The sequence below is a fragment of the Chrysemys picta genome, chromosome 7 (assembly GCF_011386835.1).
Source record: "Chrysemys picta bellii isolate R12L10 chromosome 7, ASM1138683v2, whole genome shotgun sequence".
Classification (NCBI taxonomy): Eukaryota; Metazoa; Chordata; order Testudines; family Emydidae; genus Chrysemys; species Chrysemys picta.
In genome coordinates, this window is record NC_088797.1 from 38,943,152 (window position 1) to 38,964,074 (window position 20,923).

The window sequence follows — 20,923 nt, forward strand, 5'->3', positions numbered from 1 at the left end:
AACATACTCGGATGCTAGGTGGGGTGGTGACAGAATAGGAATGTGCGTCCCATCTATCGCCCCTCCACAGTTAGGGAAACTCATTTGTGCAAAACCATCCACTATGTCCTGCACGTTACCCAGAGTCACGGTTCTTCTGAGTAGGATGCGATTAATGGCCCTGCAAACTTGCATCAACACGATTCCAACGGTTGACTTTCCCACTCCAAACTGGTTTGTGACTGACCGGTAGCTGTCTGGAGTTGCCAGCTTCCAGATTGCAATAGCCACCCGCTTCTCCACCGGCAGGGCAGCTCTCAATCTTGTGTCCTTGCGCCGCAGGGTGGGGGCGAGCTCCTTGCACAGTCCCATGAAAGTGGCTTTTCTCATCCGAAAGTTCTGCAGCCACTGCTCATCATCCCAGACTTGCATGATGATGTGATCCCACCACTCAGTGCTTGTTTCCTGAGCCCAAAAGTGGCGTTCCACGGTGCTGAGCATGTCTGTGAATGCCACAAGCAATTTTGTGTAGTACGCGTTACGCGACTCGCTATCAACGTCGGACTCCTCACTGTCACTTTGGATCTTAAGGAATAGCTCGACTGCCAAACGTTATGTGCTGGTTAGATTCGTCGGCATACTCCTCAGCAGTTCGGGCTCCATTCTCACAGACCGAAACGGAACACAGATCGCGCTGCACAGAAACTGTTGAAAGATGGCGCCAAATGTGGACGGAAACACAGGGATTGCTGGGATGCGAAGCGATGCAACACGGGGCGTTGGGACAGGACCCAGAATGCCCTGCTCCACCCCCCCGCCCCCTTCCCACAACCCATGGCGCCAGAATGGGAAGAGGTGCTCTGTGGGATAGCTGTGGGATAGCTGCCCATAATGCACTGCTCCCAATGCCGCTGCAAGTGCCGCAAATGTGGCCACGACAGTGTGCTGGCAGCTGTCAGTGTGGACAGACTACGGCACTTTCCCTACTCAGCTGTACGAAGACAGGTTTAACTCATAGCACTGTACAGCTGCAAGTGTAGCCATACCCTAGGAACAACTGCAGTACCTGTGCTCCGTGGAGAACAGAGACTGCTCCCTCATGTGCAAGACACCCCAAATGAAGTATGAATGGGTGGGGAGAAGGGAAGCACTGGGGAGTATGTTGCACCCTCTGAAGGGGTGAAGTTCTTCACTGTCCCAGTGGGGGCCAGTGCCAAAAGGCACAATTTGTCTCTTAATTAGCATATCAATATAGTACTTTGTGCATGCATTGTATTACTTCAAACTCAAATCCAGTTATATTTTTAATGATGACAAAAGTGCATTGAATCAGATGTTGCAATGTGGGCTATAGTCTATTAAAAATACTACTGAAATACTATAACCTAATTGGTTTAATGAACCATGAATTCTGACAGCTAATACTTCTAGATTTGCAAGTTTTGAACAAAGCTGAATTCAGATCACAGAAAAGAGCTCTGTGCTCCCAATAATTATGTTTATTGAGATTGAAGAGGTGTGCACAATAAAAATTCTGTACAATGTGACACATGAGAGTAATTTGGATCAAGAAGGGTACAATTTGGTATGAGTTATAGGACAAATAGATGATGCTATTAGATAAAAATGTACAATAAATTAAAATAACGGTCTCAAGATTTATTCCAATACATAAACCTATGGTAAGAGCAGTCTTATTATGCCATTTCCCATGCTGAATGAGTACAGTTTGTCTTCTGATTTTTTTATTTTTCTAATTTTTATTTTGTTGGTCTTACTTTAAATTGTTGAGTATCACAGGAAAAGCTGAAAAGACTTTGCTCTTTAAGGGCCAAATTCTGCTGTCCTTACTCAAAGTTCAATGGGAATTTTGCCTGACTAAGGAATGCAAGATATGGTCCAAAGAAACCTAAATACTTTATTTTATAAGAAAGCTGATCAGATCAATTTAACATAAATGGTATTGCTGAACTGACAGTTATATATTTTTAAAAGAACTAGACAGAAAGTAACTTAAATTTATGACTTGAGGCTAATTTGGTGGCATCACACTTCCAGGTAGATTCAGCAATAAGCATGATGTGGTTTTTCCAACACTTACAGAACTATGCATAATCAGTTTCCCCTCCTGCTCTCCACTTTTTTGGTCTTGAAGCTACATAACCTTTATGATCTTGCTAACATCCTGTAATTCGAAAAAAAGCGTACATTTTCTGGCTACACTAATAATGTGAGGAGTATTTCCTTTTGCAATTAAAAGCTATGTCAGCTCATCTATTGATTTTTCCATAACATTACAGTTGTTCCAGGACATATTTACTGATTCAAATTCAGTAGCCCTTTCTGCAAACAATTAAACAGCTTGCAAAACTAAACATACAATATAGGGGCAATTTTATCAGCAAAACACAGGCACCTCTGCCAGGGTGGAATAGACCTACCATTATGATAGCACATAAGATGGTAAACAATTTAGGAACAGAAAGTGACAAAGAATACCTTCTCCCCAGGTAATAAAAAGATAAAGTAATTACTGCCTATGCTAAAATGTGGCCAAGATACAAGATACAATTTGTTAACATAATAGAATAACTACAGATTTTAGCCAACTATCTGCTGAATGTAAGAAATGCTTCTCAAATTTCCAATCCCCCTTTTTAAGTCAGATTTTTAAATATGTTTTGTGGGTGTTTAACATCTGACTTTGTATGGCAATGGAGCTTTTAAACAAGGTGGGAAAGGTCAGATATGGTATCCACTGTAAGGGATATTATCCAAACACAATGGAAGTAATAAAGAAGCCACAAATCAGGTATTTCTACTAAGATCAGTAGAGCTGAATACTTAAACTAACATGTCAAACACACACACACACACACACACAAAGAATAGTTGCTCCCCATATACAATACAAACTTTATCTCAGCCCCATGAAAACTATAGGTTTTCTTGGATTTCTGCTTTGTTTATATATTTATCTGAAGATCTAAATACATGCCAATTTTCTTATTGAAAAGTCAATATGATCAAAGATGAGAAGTTTTAAAGCATTTTTAAAATGACTTTTTTTCTGCTGCCAAACACAACTCACCCAATTTTCATGAAGTTTTGGAGGAAAACATGCTGCAATTCTGAGAGTGATCTAGTCAAGTTTCAGACTAATTGCAACAGGTCCTCACGCCCCAGTAATAAACTCATGAAAAATGACTAATGCAAAAGGTAACTCATTGGTTAGGCAACAATGCAAAAACTACAACACTATATAAAATGTAGCAAATGAGGGAGAATATGTGATTTACTTCACACTAAAGTAAATGACTGCCCTATTCACTTATAAACCAAATTAGTAAACTGAATGCAAGTTGTTCTAATTAATGGCTGCTTTAGTTACCACAACTTAATTTTGAATTCCAGGTATGTAAAGTCCTGATAAGCCATTAATGTAGTGAGTGGTGTGAGAGATCAAAAAAGAATGTGAAAGGATGGCAATAGCTGAGCTGAAGAATGGAATTGTGTTTTGCTACACAACATTATTTTTTGCGTGATTTGAAAAACCAGTGAGGACACTACATTTTATGGGCTGTATAAAAAAAAAAATGAGTAACTGCCCTGTCTATCTCATCATAAGCTGTTAATTAAAGCACCATATTTTACATAAAACGTAAATGATTAAATATCAATTCCAGTATAAAGAATTAAAGAAAGAAAAACTTCATACATGCAAGGTACACAAGTTATCTGCTTTTCTTTACTGATATGTTTATATCATAAACATAGAAAGGCCAAGACTGGAACCCTAGATCAGAAACATGTTTCCTTCCACTCCAAATTTTGAGGACATTCAAATAAACTTTTCCTGGCCTGCCAAAGACTCTACTTCTCAATTGCTTATCCAGTTCAGGAGTTCTCTGTTTGTGGGAAGTGATTTGTTGCGGATGTTAGGATGTTTATTACATTTTAATTTGTGGTCTGTGGACCGGTTCTGCTGGGATGGATCTGTTCCACATAAGAGTTGTCCTTTGTGTTTCATTTTTTCATAAGCCGTTGAGGAAACATGGCATGATTTGTGGTTTTACATTTGTAAATGCACATCATTATTGTGGGGCTTGTTCCCAGAAACTAAAATCCATAAATCTTCCAGTGCCAATGTCTTGGGACATCCCAATTCAGCTTTCAGAATTTAAATGAATTAAGTGAAACACTTTCCCAGAATTTCCCCCCAGGTCCTTGTTTGTGATATTTAGCTCTGTAGTCTTTGCAAGCCTTCCATAGAGTCATCTTGGAAGAACCCACCTTTGATGGAAGAAATTGCTAGGTAACTTTGCATGCTCTTTGTGTCTCTGATATCACAGCGTCTCTTGGGCTCATGGGGCTGAGGCTGTGGGGCTGTTTCATTGTAGTGTAGACTTCCAGGGTTGGGCTGCAGGCCAAGCTCTGGGACCCTCCCATGTTGCAGGGTCATACAGCCCAGGCTCCAGCCTGATCCCAAAAGTCTACACTGCAGCCGGAGTCAGCTGGCACGGGCCAGCTGCAGGTTTTTAATTGCAGTGTAGACATACTCTTCCCCTTTGGTCTAATAGGGTAACTTCCAGGGTCAAGAACTCCTCATAGAAAACATCCTGACACTTGTCCCCTCTCTTACACTATGGGCTATTAGGACAAGAAGACCCTGCTGATCACAGGCACAGCAATATCACACAGGGACAGAGATGGCTAGGTGTAAACAATGTTAGGTTTTACTGGTCAAAGACCTATAGAGTCAATAATTGGAGGGTAGGCCAGAATATGGAGAACTGGAGTGATGTGCTCTCTGTGCAGAGCACCACTTCATAAGCAGTCAGTCAGAGACTAAGCACAGGATTTCAGCCACCAGTGCTCTAACTATCCCCTTAACCAAAGAGAGTGTTAAGGGGATAGCTGGGAACAAAAAATTATAAAGTCCCCCAGGTCCTCAGAGTGTGCTGATGTTGTAAAGATTTTGCATTTCCGTAATGCCTTCTTATCCAAAAAACTCAAAGTAGTACTGTGACCCCTGGACCCTCGTGCCAACTGGCAGAGGTCGGGGGGCGCGTGCACAAAGTTTTACAGGGATCCTTTGGGTTGGATATATGCATAATAATTCACTAAAGGGTGTGGCATGTAAGATCTCTAATGAGAGCCACTTGTCATCATAATCACTGCAAAATGTATGTACTGAGTCTATACTGAAAATTATGTTCTTAAGGCAGGTAGCCAGGAGGTGACATGTTTCTGACAGGTTTCTTTCAGGCAGAGAGTAACAGATGCTTATTTCCCTGTCTGGTCATTGTGTGCTGTGTTTCTTACACTGTATACCTATTTTCATATTGAGCCAGATGCTGATTAAGAGATTGTGAAATCTTCAAGAAAGGAATAGACTGGGGAAAAAACTGCAGGAGAGGCATCCTGTTTATGAATAAGGACAATGGGTTTTTTGATATATCTGGGGGTCCAAACAGACACCAGGGATCTTTCACAAGGAGGCAAGCTCACAGCCTGACTTGTCTCATGAATGTTTCATTGGAGCCAAGCCTGCCTGTAACACACTGGAAGGGCTTTGAGTGAGCATTGCTCTAGAAGCCATGAAAATATTTAGTTAAATAAGTCTAAGCTCTAGAAAACATGCAATGATTTTATATGTAATCAGTTGTTTCCAATACTTCTTCTTGAATCTTTGTACTTTGTTAAATAAATGTTTACTTGTTTTCACTATAAATTAGGGCTGTCGATTAATCGCAGTTAACTCATGCGATTAACTAAAAAAAAATTAACTGTGATTAAAAAAAATTAATTGTGATTAATCACACTGTTAAACAACAGAAACCCCCCCCCATTAAAATTTATTAAATATCTTGGATTTTTTCTACATTTCCAAATATATTGATTACTATTACAACACAGAATACGAAGTGTACAGTGCTCACTTTATAGTATTATTTTTATTACAAATATTTGCACTGCAAAAGTGATAAACAAAAGAAATAGTATTTTTAAATTCACCTCATACAAGTACTGTAGTGCAATCTCTTTATCGTGAAAGCGTAACTTACAAATGTAGATTTTTTTTTGTTACATAACTGCACTCAAAAACAAAACAATGCAAAAAACTTTAGAACCTACAAGTCCACTCTATCCGACTTCTTGTTCAGCCACTTGCTAAGACAAACAAGTTTGTTTACATTTATGGGAGATACTGCTGACTGCTTCTTATTTACAAAGTCACCTGAAAGTGAGAACAGGCGTTCGCACGGCACTTTTCTTGCCGGCGTTGCAAGTATTTATGTGCCAGATCTGCTAAACATTCATATGCCTCTTTATGTTTCGGCCACCATTCCAGAGGACCTGCTTCCGTGCTGATGATGCTTGTTAAAAAAAATAATGCATTAATTAAATTTGTGACTGAACTCCTGGGGGGAGAATTGTAAGTCTCCTATTCTGTTTTACCCACATTCTGCCACATATTTCATGTTATAGCAGTCTTGGATGATGACCCAGCACATGTTCGTTTTAAGAACACTTTCACAGCAGATTTGACAAAACGCAAAGAAGGTACCAATGTGAGATTTATAAGGATAGCTACAGCACTTGACCCAAAGTTTAAGAAGCTGAAGTGCCTTCCAAAATCTGAGAGGGACGAGGTGTGGAGAATGCTTTCAGATGTCTTTAAGGAGCAACACTCCGATGTGGAAACTACAGAACCTGAACCACCAAAAAAGAAAATCAACCTTCTGCTGGTGGTATCTGACTCAGATGATGAAAATGAACATGTGTCGGTCTGCTCTGCTTTGGATCGTTATCTAGCAGAACCCATCATCAGCATGGACGCATGTCTTCTAGAATGGTGGTTGAAGCATGAAGGGACATATGAATCTTTAGCGCATCTGGCATGTAAATATCTTGCGACGCTGGCTACAATAATGCCATACAAACACCTGTTCTCACTTTCAGATGACAGTGTAAACAAGATGTGAGCAGCATTATCTCCTGCAAATTGTAACCAAACTTGTTTGTCTGAGTAATTGGCTGAAGTAGGACAGAGTGGACTTGTAGGTTCTAAAGTTTTATGTTGCATTCAAAAATAAAACAGTTATTTTTTGTATCTAATTCTACATTTGTAAATTCAACTTTCATGATAAAGAGATTGCACTACAGTACTTGTATTAGGTGAATTGAAATATACTATTTCTTTTGTATTTTACAGTGCAAATACTTGTAATAAAAAAAAATATAAAGTGAGCACTGTACACTTTGTATTCTGTGTTGTAATTGAAATCAATATGTTTGAAAATGTAGAAAACATCTAAAATATTTAAATAAATGGTATTCCATTATTGTTCTACAGTGTGATTAATCGCACGATTAATTGCAGTGATTTTTTTAATCGCTTGACAGCCCTACTATAAATATATCCAAGCGCTGTGTGTTAAGCACAGCAGTGATCTGACGGTAAGCTGGGGTGAACTGCTTTTTTGGAAGCAGTGAATCAGGGAATACTGCAGTGGAACAGGGGCTTGACACTAAAGGAGATGCTCAGAAGGCTCAGGGATTGGAGTGTGCCTATCACTAACCTATAGAAAGAGATCGGGGCCTGTGTAGGCCTAGACAGGAGTGCTTATATTGCCCATGGCCAGTTGTGTTGGGGAACTGACCCTCAGCAGGCCCAGAGAAAGCTTCCTCATGCTAAGGGCAGGTGGTAATGAGGAGCCTCACAATCCTGAGTACCCCTGGGAAGCATCACAACTACATAGTGCTTGGCTATAAATACTCAGTACTTGCTTTGGTTTAAAAAGCAAACATGCCTACTCATTAATTATATAGGGGAAATCCTGTCTTTCTTGAGTGTCATACTTTATGGCCTCATTTGTCGCCTGAAACTTGTTTATTGGTAATCAGTAATATAGGCAGTTGTTTATCTCCTTTAACTAGTGTGGCAGACAAAATGAAGTAGAATGGATATTGAGACTGACACCTTTCCAGCAACATATTCATCATATGGTAAAGCTGCATCATACCAGTCAATTGACAGAGTGCCATGGCTTTACAGTGTGTTTTGAAAACTATGATATGTTTACTGTTTATGCACAAATGGGAGAATGATACAGTGATCTTAATGTTCATTAGCATGAGTTTGGGATGAGCATACCACTGACAAAGGGGGAAGCCATGAATGAGTTACATGAGTCATTCCAAATGTCAAGGAGCACTATAACATGTTTTAGAGTTAAACATTTTTGTTGATGTTAGTTTGTTTCTCTTCACCAAGTCAACTAGTTATCATGTGCTCAACTGTATAGGGTCATATGGGACTACTGAAAAACAACTTTTCTATAACTAAAAAGAAATGATTCTAAGGTACAACATCAACAACTGCAGGCTCCCATTGTCAAGCAGGAAATCTCCCCTTTCCAATGGTATAAAGCTTCCATTTCTAACATTCTATTAAGGTGTCACACCTTAAAGCTATCAGTTGTGCAGGACTAAATATTGTTAGTCCTGGACTTTGGTCTGGTCCAATCAGGGATGGAAAAAGCCATATATTAGGGGAAATAGAAAATTTTCCTGACAGGTTAATTTAAAAAAAGATAAAAGCTTATTAAAGCTACTTGACTATTAAACAGTCCCTGCAGAGATGGATTAGTAGGTATAGGACAAATATGGTGGAAAGTATAAGATGGGGTAAATTGTGGAACCAGGAGACTCTTAGTGATTTCTAAAAATATTGCAGACCTCAAGTTCCTTGAAAAGAAACAGTTTTTTTCTTGACTACTTTAGACAGAGAGCACACATTGTAGACACTTCATCTGAGAAAATTATTCAAACTGGTTTCTCATCTGGAGCCTTTTTTATGGAGATGGGGCTGAAAAGTGGGTGACCCTCCATAGCTGGAATAAGCATCCAAATATTTGGATACTTATTCCATTTTGGATCTTTTGTACTCACCACTCCCTCATCACTAGAAATTATATAGTTTTGCTATGTAGAGTTTCATTTACTGAATGCTTTATTTTTACTACAATATGGCTGGGGTTTGCAGTTTATTTTAACCCTCTCCTTGCCCCACAAGTCCTAGATGCAAGGCTAGAACTATTTAAATAGCAAAAATAGATGATTTCAGTAGCAAAAATTCCTCTTTTCAGTATAATGGAGATTCTCTGGAATAAAAAAACATTAAAGTATCAGTTTCTCTTAAGCTGGAATAACAACAACCCTGTGTGTGAATTCTATCATCTTGTTTAATTTCTTTGCATTAGAGACTAAGCAAATTGAAAAACCAACTCAGCAACAAGTGTGCATGATTAAATACAAAGACCGAATTAAAATAATTAGTATCTGAAGCCCACAGAAGCAAGGAAATGCAGAATGCAGGCTGTCAAGCCATTGTTTCTAAGCACTGTATTTCATATTTGACGTACAATCACCCATTGTTCCAAGCTTTCCATCAGAGCAGTTCCTATCAGTTACAGTGTCCACAGTAAACATATATGATAACCACCCCAAAGCTACAAATCTCTCTGTATTAGTGCTGCTTCCTTTGTACTCAGCATTACCGTGGGGAATTTCACTGTCCTCTTTTACAACCTTGGCATAATTTTTTATTCCATTCTTTCTCCTTCCATATCTTGTCATTCTTCTTTTAAAAGAACATCTCCAGAATCCATTCTAGCCTTGCCATTCTATCTACTAAAACCCTTGTCCATGAATTGATACTCTCTCACCTTGACTGTAAATATTACAATCTCTTCTGAAGCCATAAGTCATAACAATTTGTGCAATTAGTGCAGCTCTCATGTCTCTGATCCACTCAGCTGCAGAGGAGTCCCCTCCTTCCCCCCCAATACACATGAGGAGGATGTCAAGGGCAATACCAGATTCAGGATGCGTTGCTATCTCAAGGGTCATTTATATGTTCTGCCAGGACCCATTCAGTTACAGGTGCTACAGTTCTGTCACAACTTGCCGTTAGCAGGCCATCTGGGTTGCCTCAAGACTCTCCATATGGCCACCCAGTCCTTCTAGTGACCCCGAAGGCGCACAATGATCCACTCATATGTTGAATCCTATAACACATGCACCTGCACCCATACTGTGCTCAAAACCCCCCAGTACCCTAATGCCTTCTGAGACCCCGTCCAGACCCTGGGCAGCCATGACCCTGGACTTTATAGTCAAGCTCCCCCTAACTAACTAGCACACCACAGTCCTCACCGTGATCAACCAATTGACAAAAATGATGCACTTCATCCCCATTGTTCACCTGCAACAAGAGAAACAGCCCAGCTCCTTGTGACTCATGTCAGCCGTCTTCATGGACTCCTGAATCAGTGAGAGAGAAGAATCAGGCATAGTTACATTATGGCTAAACATTGTCATTCTCAGACACTGAACTATCAGCACTATTAACTATTAAACCAGAGTTTAACACTTGTCCAGAGCTAGTAAGAAAATTTGCTTGGGGAGGCAGAGGGGCAGCAGTAACTGATCTGTGGAAGTTTGTTTTGTTTCTTATTAATTGGGCAAGGTTTCATTATGAGACGTACACTATGTTTTGTATATGAACATTTGGTAAAACTGTACGTGTTAAAAGTTTGTATATGTATTCTTTTCCCAATGATAATAGCTTTGAATGGAGGTGATCCTAAATAATGTAAATATAGGACCATATATTAAACAACATAAGAACAACATACCGGGTCAGACCAAAGGTCCATCTAGCCCAGTATCGTGTCTACTGACAGTGGCCAATGTCAGGTTTCCCAAAGGGAATGAACAGAATAGGTAGTCAACAAGTGATCCATCCTCTGTTGCCCATTCCCAGGTTCTGGCAAACAGAGACTAGTGACACCAAGTATTGCGTTACTTAACGCTGACTTTGAGCATATAAATCTTTAAACACAAAAAAATTGAGTGGTAAAACATATAATTCTGAATGCAGTATGGATTTAGGTATCAAGTGTTTTTCTGTTACTCCCCCCTTCTTACAGTCAGTGTAAAAGTGAAGCATATTCATTTTATTCAAATGTCAGGTTTTTCTCTCAGTAAATCTCAGATGACTTTTTTCTCTCATGACATAGTCCCCAAATATATTTCATCTCTGTCCAATACTTAATTCTTTATATAATTTTCCTTAATGCTAGCCTCTTTTTTTACTTGTTTTATTTGTGGGTTCCTTCAGACAGGTATTTCAGTTTTGCTGAAGGTGGAGAATTTTATCTGCTATGAAATATATAGGTCTTTTGTGCAAGAATTTTTAACCTAGCAAAGAAAAAATAAGGACACTTGGGGAGACGATCCAAAAAATTAGGATACTGCATTTTAAAATAAAATCTAAAGAGTCCAGTTTAAGACTGCAATATGATGTACTAGGCCTCCAATCTACCTTATGCCTTTTTAAAAAAAAAAAATTCAGGACTGGACAAGGCACTGATCTATGCACAACAGGGAACAATCCTGTTTTGTACTTACATAAGGATGGACTATATGGGCCAACAAAACTTTCTCTACTGTTGTGGATTTACATGTGAGGACACTCTGCTTTTTAACACTGAAGTAGTGACAGGTGTGGATGGACTCTTCCTCTCTTGCACTGGAATTCATTGTAGTATCCACTGATACATCTGTCAGTCCACTAAATACGTCTGTCAATCAGAGAGCAGAATAAATGACATCCTAATGTATTTATACTGGTGTGATCATTATTATTTATCATCATAAAGCCTAGGAGCCATAATTACAGATCAGGCCCCCATTGTGCTAGCTGCTGTACAAACAGAACAAATGGACAGGATGCTTTGATAGTAGGTTATAATAGGATTTGCAGATGAGACCTGACCCTTGGTCAATCAAGTTCAATTTGTGTTTGAAACAGTAGTCAATACCTGATGCTATGGAAAGCAATAAGGCAAATCATATAGTACCTAGAACAATACCCTTTGTGGAGGAAAATATTCCTTCCTGATCCATTTAATAGCCAGTTTATGCACTGAAGTATTTTCTTAATATTTGTAGTGATTTATGCTCTGGTTGCAGTAGTTAAGCACTCGCAAGAGTACACACTTTAGGGAATCATTCTGCTCTAACACTGGATGGCCAACACAACTCCTGACTACTCACTTCTTTTAAGAATGGTAACAGTTTTCTTGTTACATTATTTGGGATCAAGCAATAGAAATCTGGTTGGTCATCAGCTCCAGAGTCTAAGGTAGGGCTGGTTGGAGAACAACTATTCTGTTCCATGAAAAATTTTGAGTTTACACTCCAATGTAAAAAGAAAACAACCCTAAACTTTTGGGGGGAAGAAGGAGAAAGGGAAGACAGAGAAACACCCCTACACACACACGCCACTAATCCATTGGTTAGGGTGCACAACTGGGATACGGGAGACCAAGCCTCAAGTCCCTGCTCTGCCTGATTCAGAGTTACAAAACCTCAATCTCTCCTGCTAGAGTTGATTCACTTTGTATAAATATTTATTGGGCCAGAGCGACAGACTGACTTTAGAGCCCAGTGGTTATGGCACTTGCCTAGGACGAGAGCATCTGAAATTCACGGCCCTACTCCAAATCAGGCAGAACAGGGATGTGAACCAGCATCTCCCACATCACAGGTGAGTGCCTTAGCCAAAAGACTATTCTAGTCACTCTCCCCACTCTCTGGAAATTCTGAACCAGACCTGAGAAATCTTTCCAACAAAATTTTCTTTGAACCAGATACATTTCCGCAAAACACTTCCGCATTCATCAAAAAAAATTCCAACCAGCTCTAATCTAAAGTATTCTGTCATCTTTAGTGTGGCCAAACTGCATTAGATGCACCTTTTGTTAGCAGTCTGCTTGTCTCATCCAAGCACTCAAAATTTCCTTTGTATGCAATTATCCCTTTATTTTTTGACACCAGGATTTGCACAGAGGATTATCTTAAGTTCAGCTTATCAACGTACTCCTTGTTGGAGACAGCAACTTTGTCTTAGGTAACTTTCATATTTAAGATGATCAAGTAATTTCTTAATGTCCTCTTATGGCCCTTCAAAACCATAGCAACAACCATTTTTTGGTATTGGATGTGGATCTATTCACTCTTTGCTTGACTCAGCCCCTTTGAAGTAGGTGCTAAGTCAGTGTCAAAGAATTTCCCATTTCAATAGACGATTATAAATACCCTCTGCATAATCCAAAGCAGCTGGACTAATCATTGAGGACAATTTGATTTAAGCACATGTTTAAGTGGTTTCCTGAATTGGGGTCTAAAAAGCAGCTCTCTGTGGTGCTCAGCAATTAGTATTCCTGCAAAATGTCATACAGAATGTGGATACAACATGCCTGGTAAATCCTTTTTCTGACAAGAGGAAGACTGTATCCCACTGACAATATTTATATGATGCTGTGAAGTGAACTCATGAAATAATGGTTTTTAATGTCTTAACTACTTTTAAGCTGTCATATCAAATCTTAAATTTAAATGCCAGTTTTATTTGAAGTCTACAAATGGATGAAAAATGACAATAATAATTTTCAATGTGTTAATTGAGATCAAGATGACTACAGGAGGAGAGTGAGATATTCAGCCCCTCCACTAGCAGGACAGGTTGTGGTCTCTACCAGGTTGTGAATCCCTTAATAAGCTGGGTAAGCTGGAGTAGTTCTCTAATACTGAATATTTTATCATTGTTCCATGATGCAGAATTCCAACTCTACCCCTCCCTAAGCATATGTTTTCAGTCACTCTAGGCATAATTATGTTTTAAGCATTTCAGGCTTAAAACTACTCTAGGGCTATTGAAAGGATTACATTTTGTTTATGTTACATAGCTGCAACAAAGGCAGAGAACCTTTGACATTCTAGGGATGCTGCAGGGCTAAAAAGTATTTTGTTAAAAACAAACCTCCACAACATACTGCATTAAAATAACCTTTTTATTTTTGATTAGTCTGACATCAAGCTCATAAACTTAATTATATTGTACATGATTTCTGTGCCTATCACAGAAAAGATTGGACAAAAGAGTTTCAGAATAAGAAAAGGCTTGGAACTCAAATAAGGTTGAACCTTCAATGTTCATAATACTTCTGAATAATTAAGTATCCTCTCTACTTTTGATGCTGAAGTTGCAGAACCAATTACATGCACTCTGCTTGGCCATAGCACCCGTCATTCACTCTTGTATGTAACATTCTTTGGGTGCTGCTGCTATTTAAGACCCACAGGCACCAGATGCTAGTAGGGTAACTACCACAGCTTCAGGGTTCTACAGCTTTACAGTAAAAGTATAAGCAAAGTGAAAGTGGGTAGTATCACTGTCAGGGTTCCCCCCACACACTCTGAACTCTGGGGTGCAGATGTGGGAACCCACATGAAAGACCCCCTAAGCTTATATTCTACCAGCTTAGATTAAAACTTCCCCAAGGCACAAATTCTTTTCCTTGCCCTTGGACAGTATTGCTGCCACCACCAAGTGATTTACACAAAAATTCAGGCAAGGGTCACTTAGAATCCCTATCTCCCCAAAATATCCCCCCAAGCCCCTTCATCCCCTTTCCTGGGGAGGCTTAAGAATAAACTACCACGCAATTGCCTTAGCAATTTGAACACAGACCAGACCCTTTGTCTTTAGGACACTGAAATTATCCAGGTTCTTAAAAAAGAACATTATTTATAAAGAAAAAAAATAAAAGGCTCAAACCTGCAAAAATCAGGATGGAAGGTAACTTAATAGGGAATAAAAAGATGTATAACACAGAGGATTCCCCTCTGGGCTCAGCTTCACAGTTACAAAAACAGGAATAAAACTTCCTTTGTAGCATAGGAAAATTCACAAGCCCAAACAAAAGATAACCTAATGCATTTCCTTGTCCTACTTACAATTTCTGTGATTATAGATGAATTATTCCAGATGTATTTTCAGGAGATATTGTGCCTGCTTGGCTTCTCCCTCCACCCGGAGAGGGAGCAACAAAAGAGAACAAACAAATCCTTCCCCCTTAGATTTGAAAGTATCTTCTTTCCTCATTGGTCCTTCTGGTCAGGTGCCAACTAGGTTATTTGACATTTCCCCTATATTCATGACAATCACAAAGAGCAATTCAAGAGCTGGAGGACACTCAGGAAAATTATGGGAAGAACTACAGAATTTGTCTGGATATGTAGGTATGCAAACTTACCAGCAAATTGTCAAACCACAACCCTTTTGCTGGTTTTGAATATTTTTCTATGTTCCTGTATATCTATTCAAAGAGCTGCTTCCACATCTAGTGTCCATTAAAGGTGGTGCTGGTGATTCAGTGGATGGGACTCTTTCCATTGAGTCAGTACTGAACCAAAACCTCAGTATGGGGTTTGGAGGCATTGTGCTACCAGAGATGCCATCTTTTCACTAAGACATAAAAGAGGCCAGAACATATGTTGGGACAGGTCACAATTTGGGACTTGTTTGATTCCCAGCTGCTGTAAGATGGCCATCTCTATAGTTGCAATAGCCATGACTACCTTTTCCCATCTGATCTGATGTGGCTGAAACCCTTTCTCTTGGATATAGGATTCATTACCATCATCCAAGCCTTTATCTCTCCACAATTTAACTGCTGTATGACTAATGAAACCTAAATGAGGCCTCACTTAAAATCAGCACAGTAAGTGAACCCAATGCAGAGGGTATCTTGCTGTGATCACATAACACCATTGCTCCAGTATCCAGCTGTCTGTTGGTTTCTAAATGAAGTTTAAGACGTTGGTTCTGTCCTGCAGAGTTCTGAATGGTTTGCCTACCTCTCTTCATGTGTCATACTTTAAGATCAGCAGGGGTTCATGAGCAAGAAGCCCTAGACATGCAACAGTGGTGGCTGCTGGTAGGACATTCTTTAAGAGGAGCTCTCAGCTTTGAATTCCCTTCTAAACACCTGTTGTTGCAGCATGCCCTACAGCTCAAAGTAAATCTAATTTGGCCAGGCATTTGGTGGATTTAGGTGAGGTGCTGATATTTTTTAAACTTCAGTGGTATTAGTGTTTTCCTGTAGCTGAAATATGAATGTTTTGGTCTGGGGGCCTAGCTTCTTGTTTGCAAAGAGAGGCTGCCTGCTATTTCTATCCTAGTTGAATAGTATTTTTTAATTGTATGTCAAAGGCATGTGGCGCTTCACATAGCATATAAAATAAAAGAAGCCTATATATGTATGAAACTAAAAATAAATTATATTTTCCCCCTTTTACTAATCTGAATACTTGAATACTTTGGAATTGCAGATTTTGTTTAATGTAAGCATCTCGATAATAGTTCCATGGATAGGGGAAAAAAAATTCTGATCATTCACAGTTCTCTCTCAAATTTTGGATTAGCTGAGTCATTGTAATTCTAGCAATAACCCACTCCTAGGAGTAAACCGAGGAATTAATTAGCCTGACCCAACTGACTAAAGAGATGAAAACATGCAAGACATCAACAGATATTGTACAAACAAAATCTTAGGCTCTTGTATCATCAGTGTCAAGGACACTCAATTATATCACCATAAGGAAAAGTGAAATTATAAACTGCATAATGAAGGCCTGATTAACAGATGCACATAAGTGTAGCTGAAGTCATAAAAATAGATCTAAATCATTACTCATGGTGCAGTTGTTTCAATGAATTTTGTATTTACACATTATATTAGTCCTTATGTTTCATGCTTCTATCCATCCCTAGGGAGAAATCTTTAAAAAGGAAGCTCTTTATTTCCCTTGATACCGCAATGGAGGAGAAAAGTGTCCACTAAGTGTCAATAGGTTCCTAGAGGTGAACATTTGCAGGGCAGGCACCCTACAGCCACATGTACCACATTCTCAGAATCATTGTCCACAAATAATATTTTGTAACTATGCTACAACTCCTATTTGACAGCCAGTTCTGCAACCTTTACCCATATTGTGCAGTACTACAGAATTAGGCCCTAGAATATTGGAAAAGCATAATTTTAAAATATTTCACTTAGGTGATATTGCCAGACAGATGACAAAGTCTCGCAAGTTTAATTCTTCCCAAAATTGTGGTAAATTTCCTACTCATGGTTTCAATTGGCAAAGCCACTGTCCTTCCTTTGCTTTTCTTAATTTAAAGACTGTAAGTATTAGTTTCTGGCAAAGCCATTCGATGCATATTTCTAGTCTCATAAATGTAGCATGTTCTGTAGATCATCTTATATTGCACTCTTCACACATTTGCTCTGTTTGACAAAGCCATTACGCTTTTGTAACTGCTACAAGACTCTCTACTCTGCTCTGGTTAGGCCTCAGCTGGAGTATTGTGTCCAGTTCTGGGCGCCGCATTTTAAAAAAGATGTGGAGAAATTGGAAAGGGTCCAAAGAAGAGCAACAAGAATGATTAAAGGTCTTGAGAACATGACCTATGAAGGAAGGCTGAAAGAATTGGATTTGTTTAGTTTGGAAAAGAGAAGACTGAGAGGGGACATGATAGCAGTTTTCAGGTATCTAAAAGGGTGTCATAAGGAGGAGGGAGAGAACTTGTTCACCTTAGCCTCGAAGGATAGAACCAGAAACAATGGGTTTAAACTGCAGCAAGGGAGGTCTAGGTTGGACATTAGGAAAAAGTTCCTAACTGTCAGGGTGGTTAAACACTGGAACAAATTGCCTAGGGAGGTTGTGGAATCTCCGTCTCTGGAGATATCTAAGAGTAGGTTAGATAAATGTCTATCAGGGATGGTCTAGACAGTATTTGGTCCTGCCATGCGGGCAGGGGACTGGACTCGATGACCTCTCGAGGTCCCTTCCAGTCCTATAATCTATGAATCTATGAAATTAACCACTTTTAATCCATTAAATAAACAGTTTTTTGACTTAACCAAAACCAATAATCTTTTAAAGCAAGATCAGAGAAAAATAAGCAATAAGGAAGATTTTAATTAAGGATTAACACACTTCTGTGATGGTACCATTTTTAATTCTTCTTAATACAGTAATTTATCAGTAAAAAAATCCATAAAATGAGAATTTCATGGGATCAAGTTGTATGAAAGCCACTAATAATTGCTGATTATGAAATACCACTGCCTAAATAAGGTAGACCTATTATAGCTCTTCAGCAGACACCATGTTTTTGGTGAGGTTCCTAGCATACTTCTGGGATCTGTAACATTATTAATGAATCCGATAATAAAGTTGGACAGGCAGAAGCTGATTTTGATCCCACTTACACCAACTGCACAATCAAGCAATTCCAGTGAAGTCAATTTTCTCTTATTTACACTAATTTTAGTAAGACCAGAAATAAGACCTAACATTCTACAGTGGGGAAAAAAGAAAGATTGCTTACCTTATAGTACTAGAGTATTTTGAAATGTGTGGTTCCTATGGGTATTCACTGTGGAGCATACGGTGCTCTGCGTGCCCAGGACTGGAAACTCTTCAATAGCAGTGTCTGTACGTCCATGCCTGTCCTTGTGCCTCCTCATGCTTTTAACCAAGGGGGAAAAGGGCAGCACAGACCAATTGCCTCTCTAGTTCTGATTCTACCGCAAATCACACAATGACCCAAGCAGAGGAGGAGGGTGGGTCGTGAATCATAGAATCACAGGACTGGAAGGGACCTGGAGAGGTCTTCTAGTCCAGTCCCCTGAATACCCCTAGGGATCACACATCTTGAAGAATTCCAGTTATTATAAGGTAAGTAACCTTTATTTCTTTTTTGAGTGCTGGTCTCTATGGGTATTCACTGCGGGTGACTTCCAAGCAGTGCTCATTAAGGAGGAGGGTGTGAGGAAGAATGCTGTACCACAGAGTAGAGGGTCACTGAACCGAAGGAGACCTCTGCAGCTTAAGCTTGGACCAGAGCATAATGCCTGGTGAAAATGTGTATGGAGACCCAAATTAGATGCTCTGCATATCTCCTAGAGGGGGAGTCCCTGTAAGAAGGCTACTGATGCTGTTTGGACTCTCATAGAATGGGCCCTGATAGTTTGAGGAGAAAGAGCTTTCATAAGATCATACGGTAGCAAAGTCTCTCTGAATGATCAAAAACATCAAAGGGTAGAAATTCAATTCTAATGAAGAGATTCAATTCTAATGTTTCCAAACTAAAGAGGTCCCACTCTCTGAAACAGGTGCCCAGCACTCTAACATATTATAGTCATCTGCTCCAAATGCTTGCCAATTTCCCTGCAGGAATTAACTCTAACTGTAACCCAAGGAAAGCAGGATGGAAAAGATCCCCTGGAAGACCTAAAGCATGATGTCAGACACATGTCCCTTACTGGCATCCTATCCCATAACACATCAGATTTGGTGCAAGACAAACATAGTTGAGGTGCATAACACATCTGGTGACTTCTACACTGTCCAAGCAACAGCATGAGAACCAACCTACCCTACATTTCATCCATTTGTCTTTCAAATCGTGGTCTCTTTGAAACAACAATTGTCTTCTGATGTCTGTGGAAAGCTCTAGCATATCGATTGATTCCTTGCTATTGACAAGTTCAGGGGTACTTTGGAAGCAGCTTTCTTGTTGCTCTTCAGTTACTTTTTTGTCCAGCATTGCAGCTGACAGGCTATAGATTGAACTGCTCTCAGCACTTCTCTGAGTGAATGAGAGGAAAACTGGAGAGTATATGGTGGATCCTGGCTGAGTTCCCCATCACCTACCATCCTTGAAAAGAAGTTCCCTACTTTGAATAGAAGCATCTTACAACATACAATGCAAATTTCCTAGACTTATTTACAAGAGTTTGCTGTGTGCTGATCCATTTCTTATATGTTAATACTAGCCCCTATGTACGGTCTTAGCAACTGCTTTGCTCTATGGATTTCTCGGTGTTTTTGTAATACAGCAGCATCTCTCGGACAATACATTGTATTTCCAAGTGAATTTAGAATGAAATATGAAGTTCCCCTTTGGTATTACTGAAATGATACATCATTTTTAAGGCTAACATTAGTTTTAAGTGTCAGCTATAATACACAGGGAGTAAAGTGAAATGCAGTATACTTCATCTGTGGTATTTGCTAGGCAAGTAGCTCTCTGTTACATTAGACATGATAAATTCACACAAATGGCTCTTTGACAGAACGTTCCCTGTTTTATAACTTCAGGCAGTTTATTTGGTAACTAGTAAATGGCTGGAAAGGAGCAGCACTTTGTTCTGACTTATACAGAGTCAAAAAATGTTACTTCCTGCACAAAACCACATGCTTACAAAGCCAGGATTTCCCTAAGTGCCCAGTGCTGTTCCAGGTATGCACTACAAACACCAATGCAGAGAATACAAATTCTAAAATAATTATAAGGGGAATCAAAAAATGATAGTGCTCTATGTAAGGCTTGCGGGGAGAAAAGGTCCCGCAAAAGACAGTTGTGAGAGGTCTATCTTGCCATTTCTCTTTAGGGACTATACTTTCAGACAGACACAGATATAAATGTGTCTACATCAGTTTGGAATGCCACTTGGTTACTGTGCTAGTGCAGATCTCAAAGATATTTCCAGATATTATATTAGCTGAACAGAATGTTTCTGGAAAAAAATTTTTTTTTTTAATTAAACAATATATATATATATATATATAAGAAATTTTACTTACCAAGGATTTTTTTGGAGAAACTTATGAGCAATTTAGAAGAGGGAATAGGCAACCTAACTTTCATTATGCATTACTATAGAAAGAAATCCAGCATTGTCCGGGGTAAGAGCATGGGACAGAGTCAATAGATCTGGGCTCTATTCCAGACTCCGCCACTGCTGCACTTTGTGACTTTGGACCTCAGTTCTGCATCCACCAAGTAGGGATATTAATAATTAAGCTTTAAAATTCACCTTGACAGTTCTGACAAAAAAGCACTGTGTAGGTAAAACTGCAAAGTATCGTCATTGAAAGTCTAACACTGGCACTGAAAGCACTTCTCTAGTCACACAAGGACTTGATCCATGTTTATACACTGCAGTCAAAT

The 20,923-nt window shown here is 39.3% G+C and overlaps 1 protein-coding gene across 1 annotated transcript in view; it reads right to left on the reverse strand.

Moving 5' to 3' along the window:
• The window catches only part of SYN2 (synapsin II), a 468,511-nt gene extending 447,842 nt beyond the window's left edge, over positions 1-20,669 (reverse strand). Inside the window, exons 1-3 of the mRNA XM_042849573.2 lie at positions 20,557-20,669; positions 11,461-11,633; positions 10,253-10,311 (exon numbers count right to left, since the gene is read on the reverse strand). Coding sequence (XP_042705507.2) covers positions 10,253-10,311; positions 11,461-11,633; positions 20,557-20,620 — 296 coding nt within the window. The 5' untranslated portion in view covers positions 20,621-20,669. The remainder of the gene's footprint in view (positions 1-10,252; positions 10,312-11,460; positions 11,634-20,556) is intronic.
• Between the last annotated feature and the right edge of the window lie 254 nt (positions 20,670-20,923).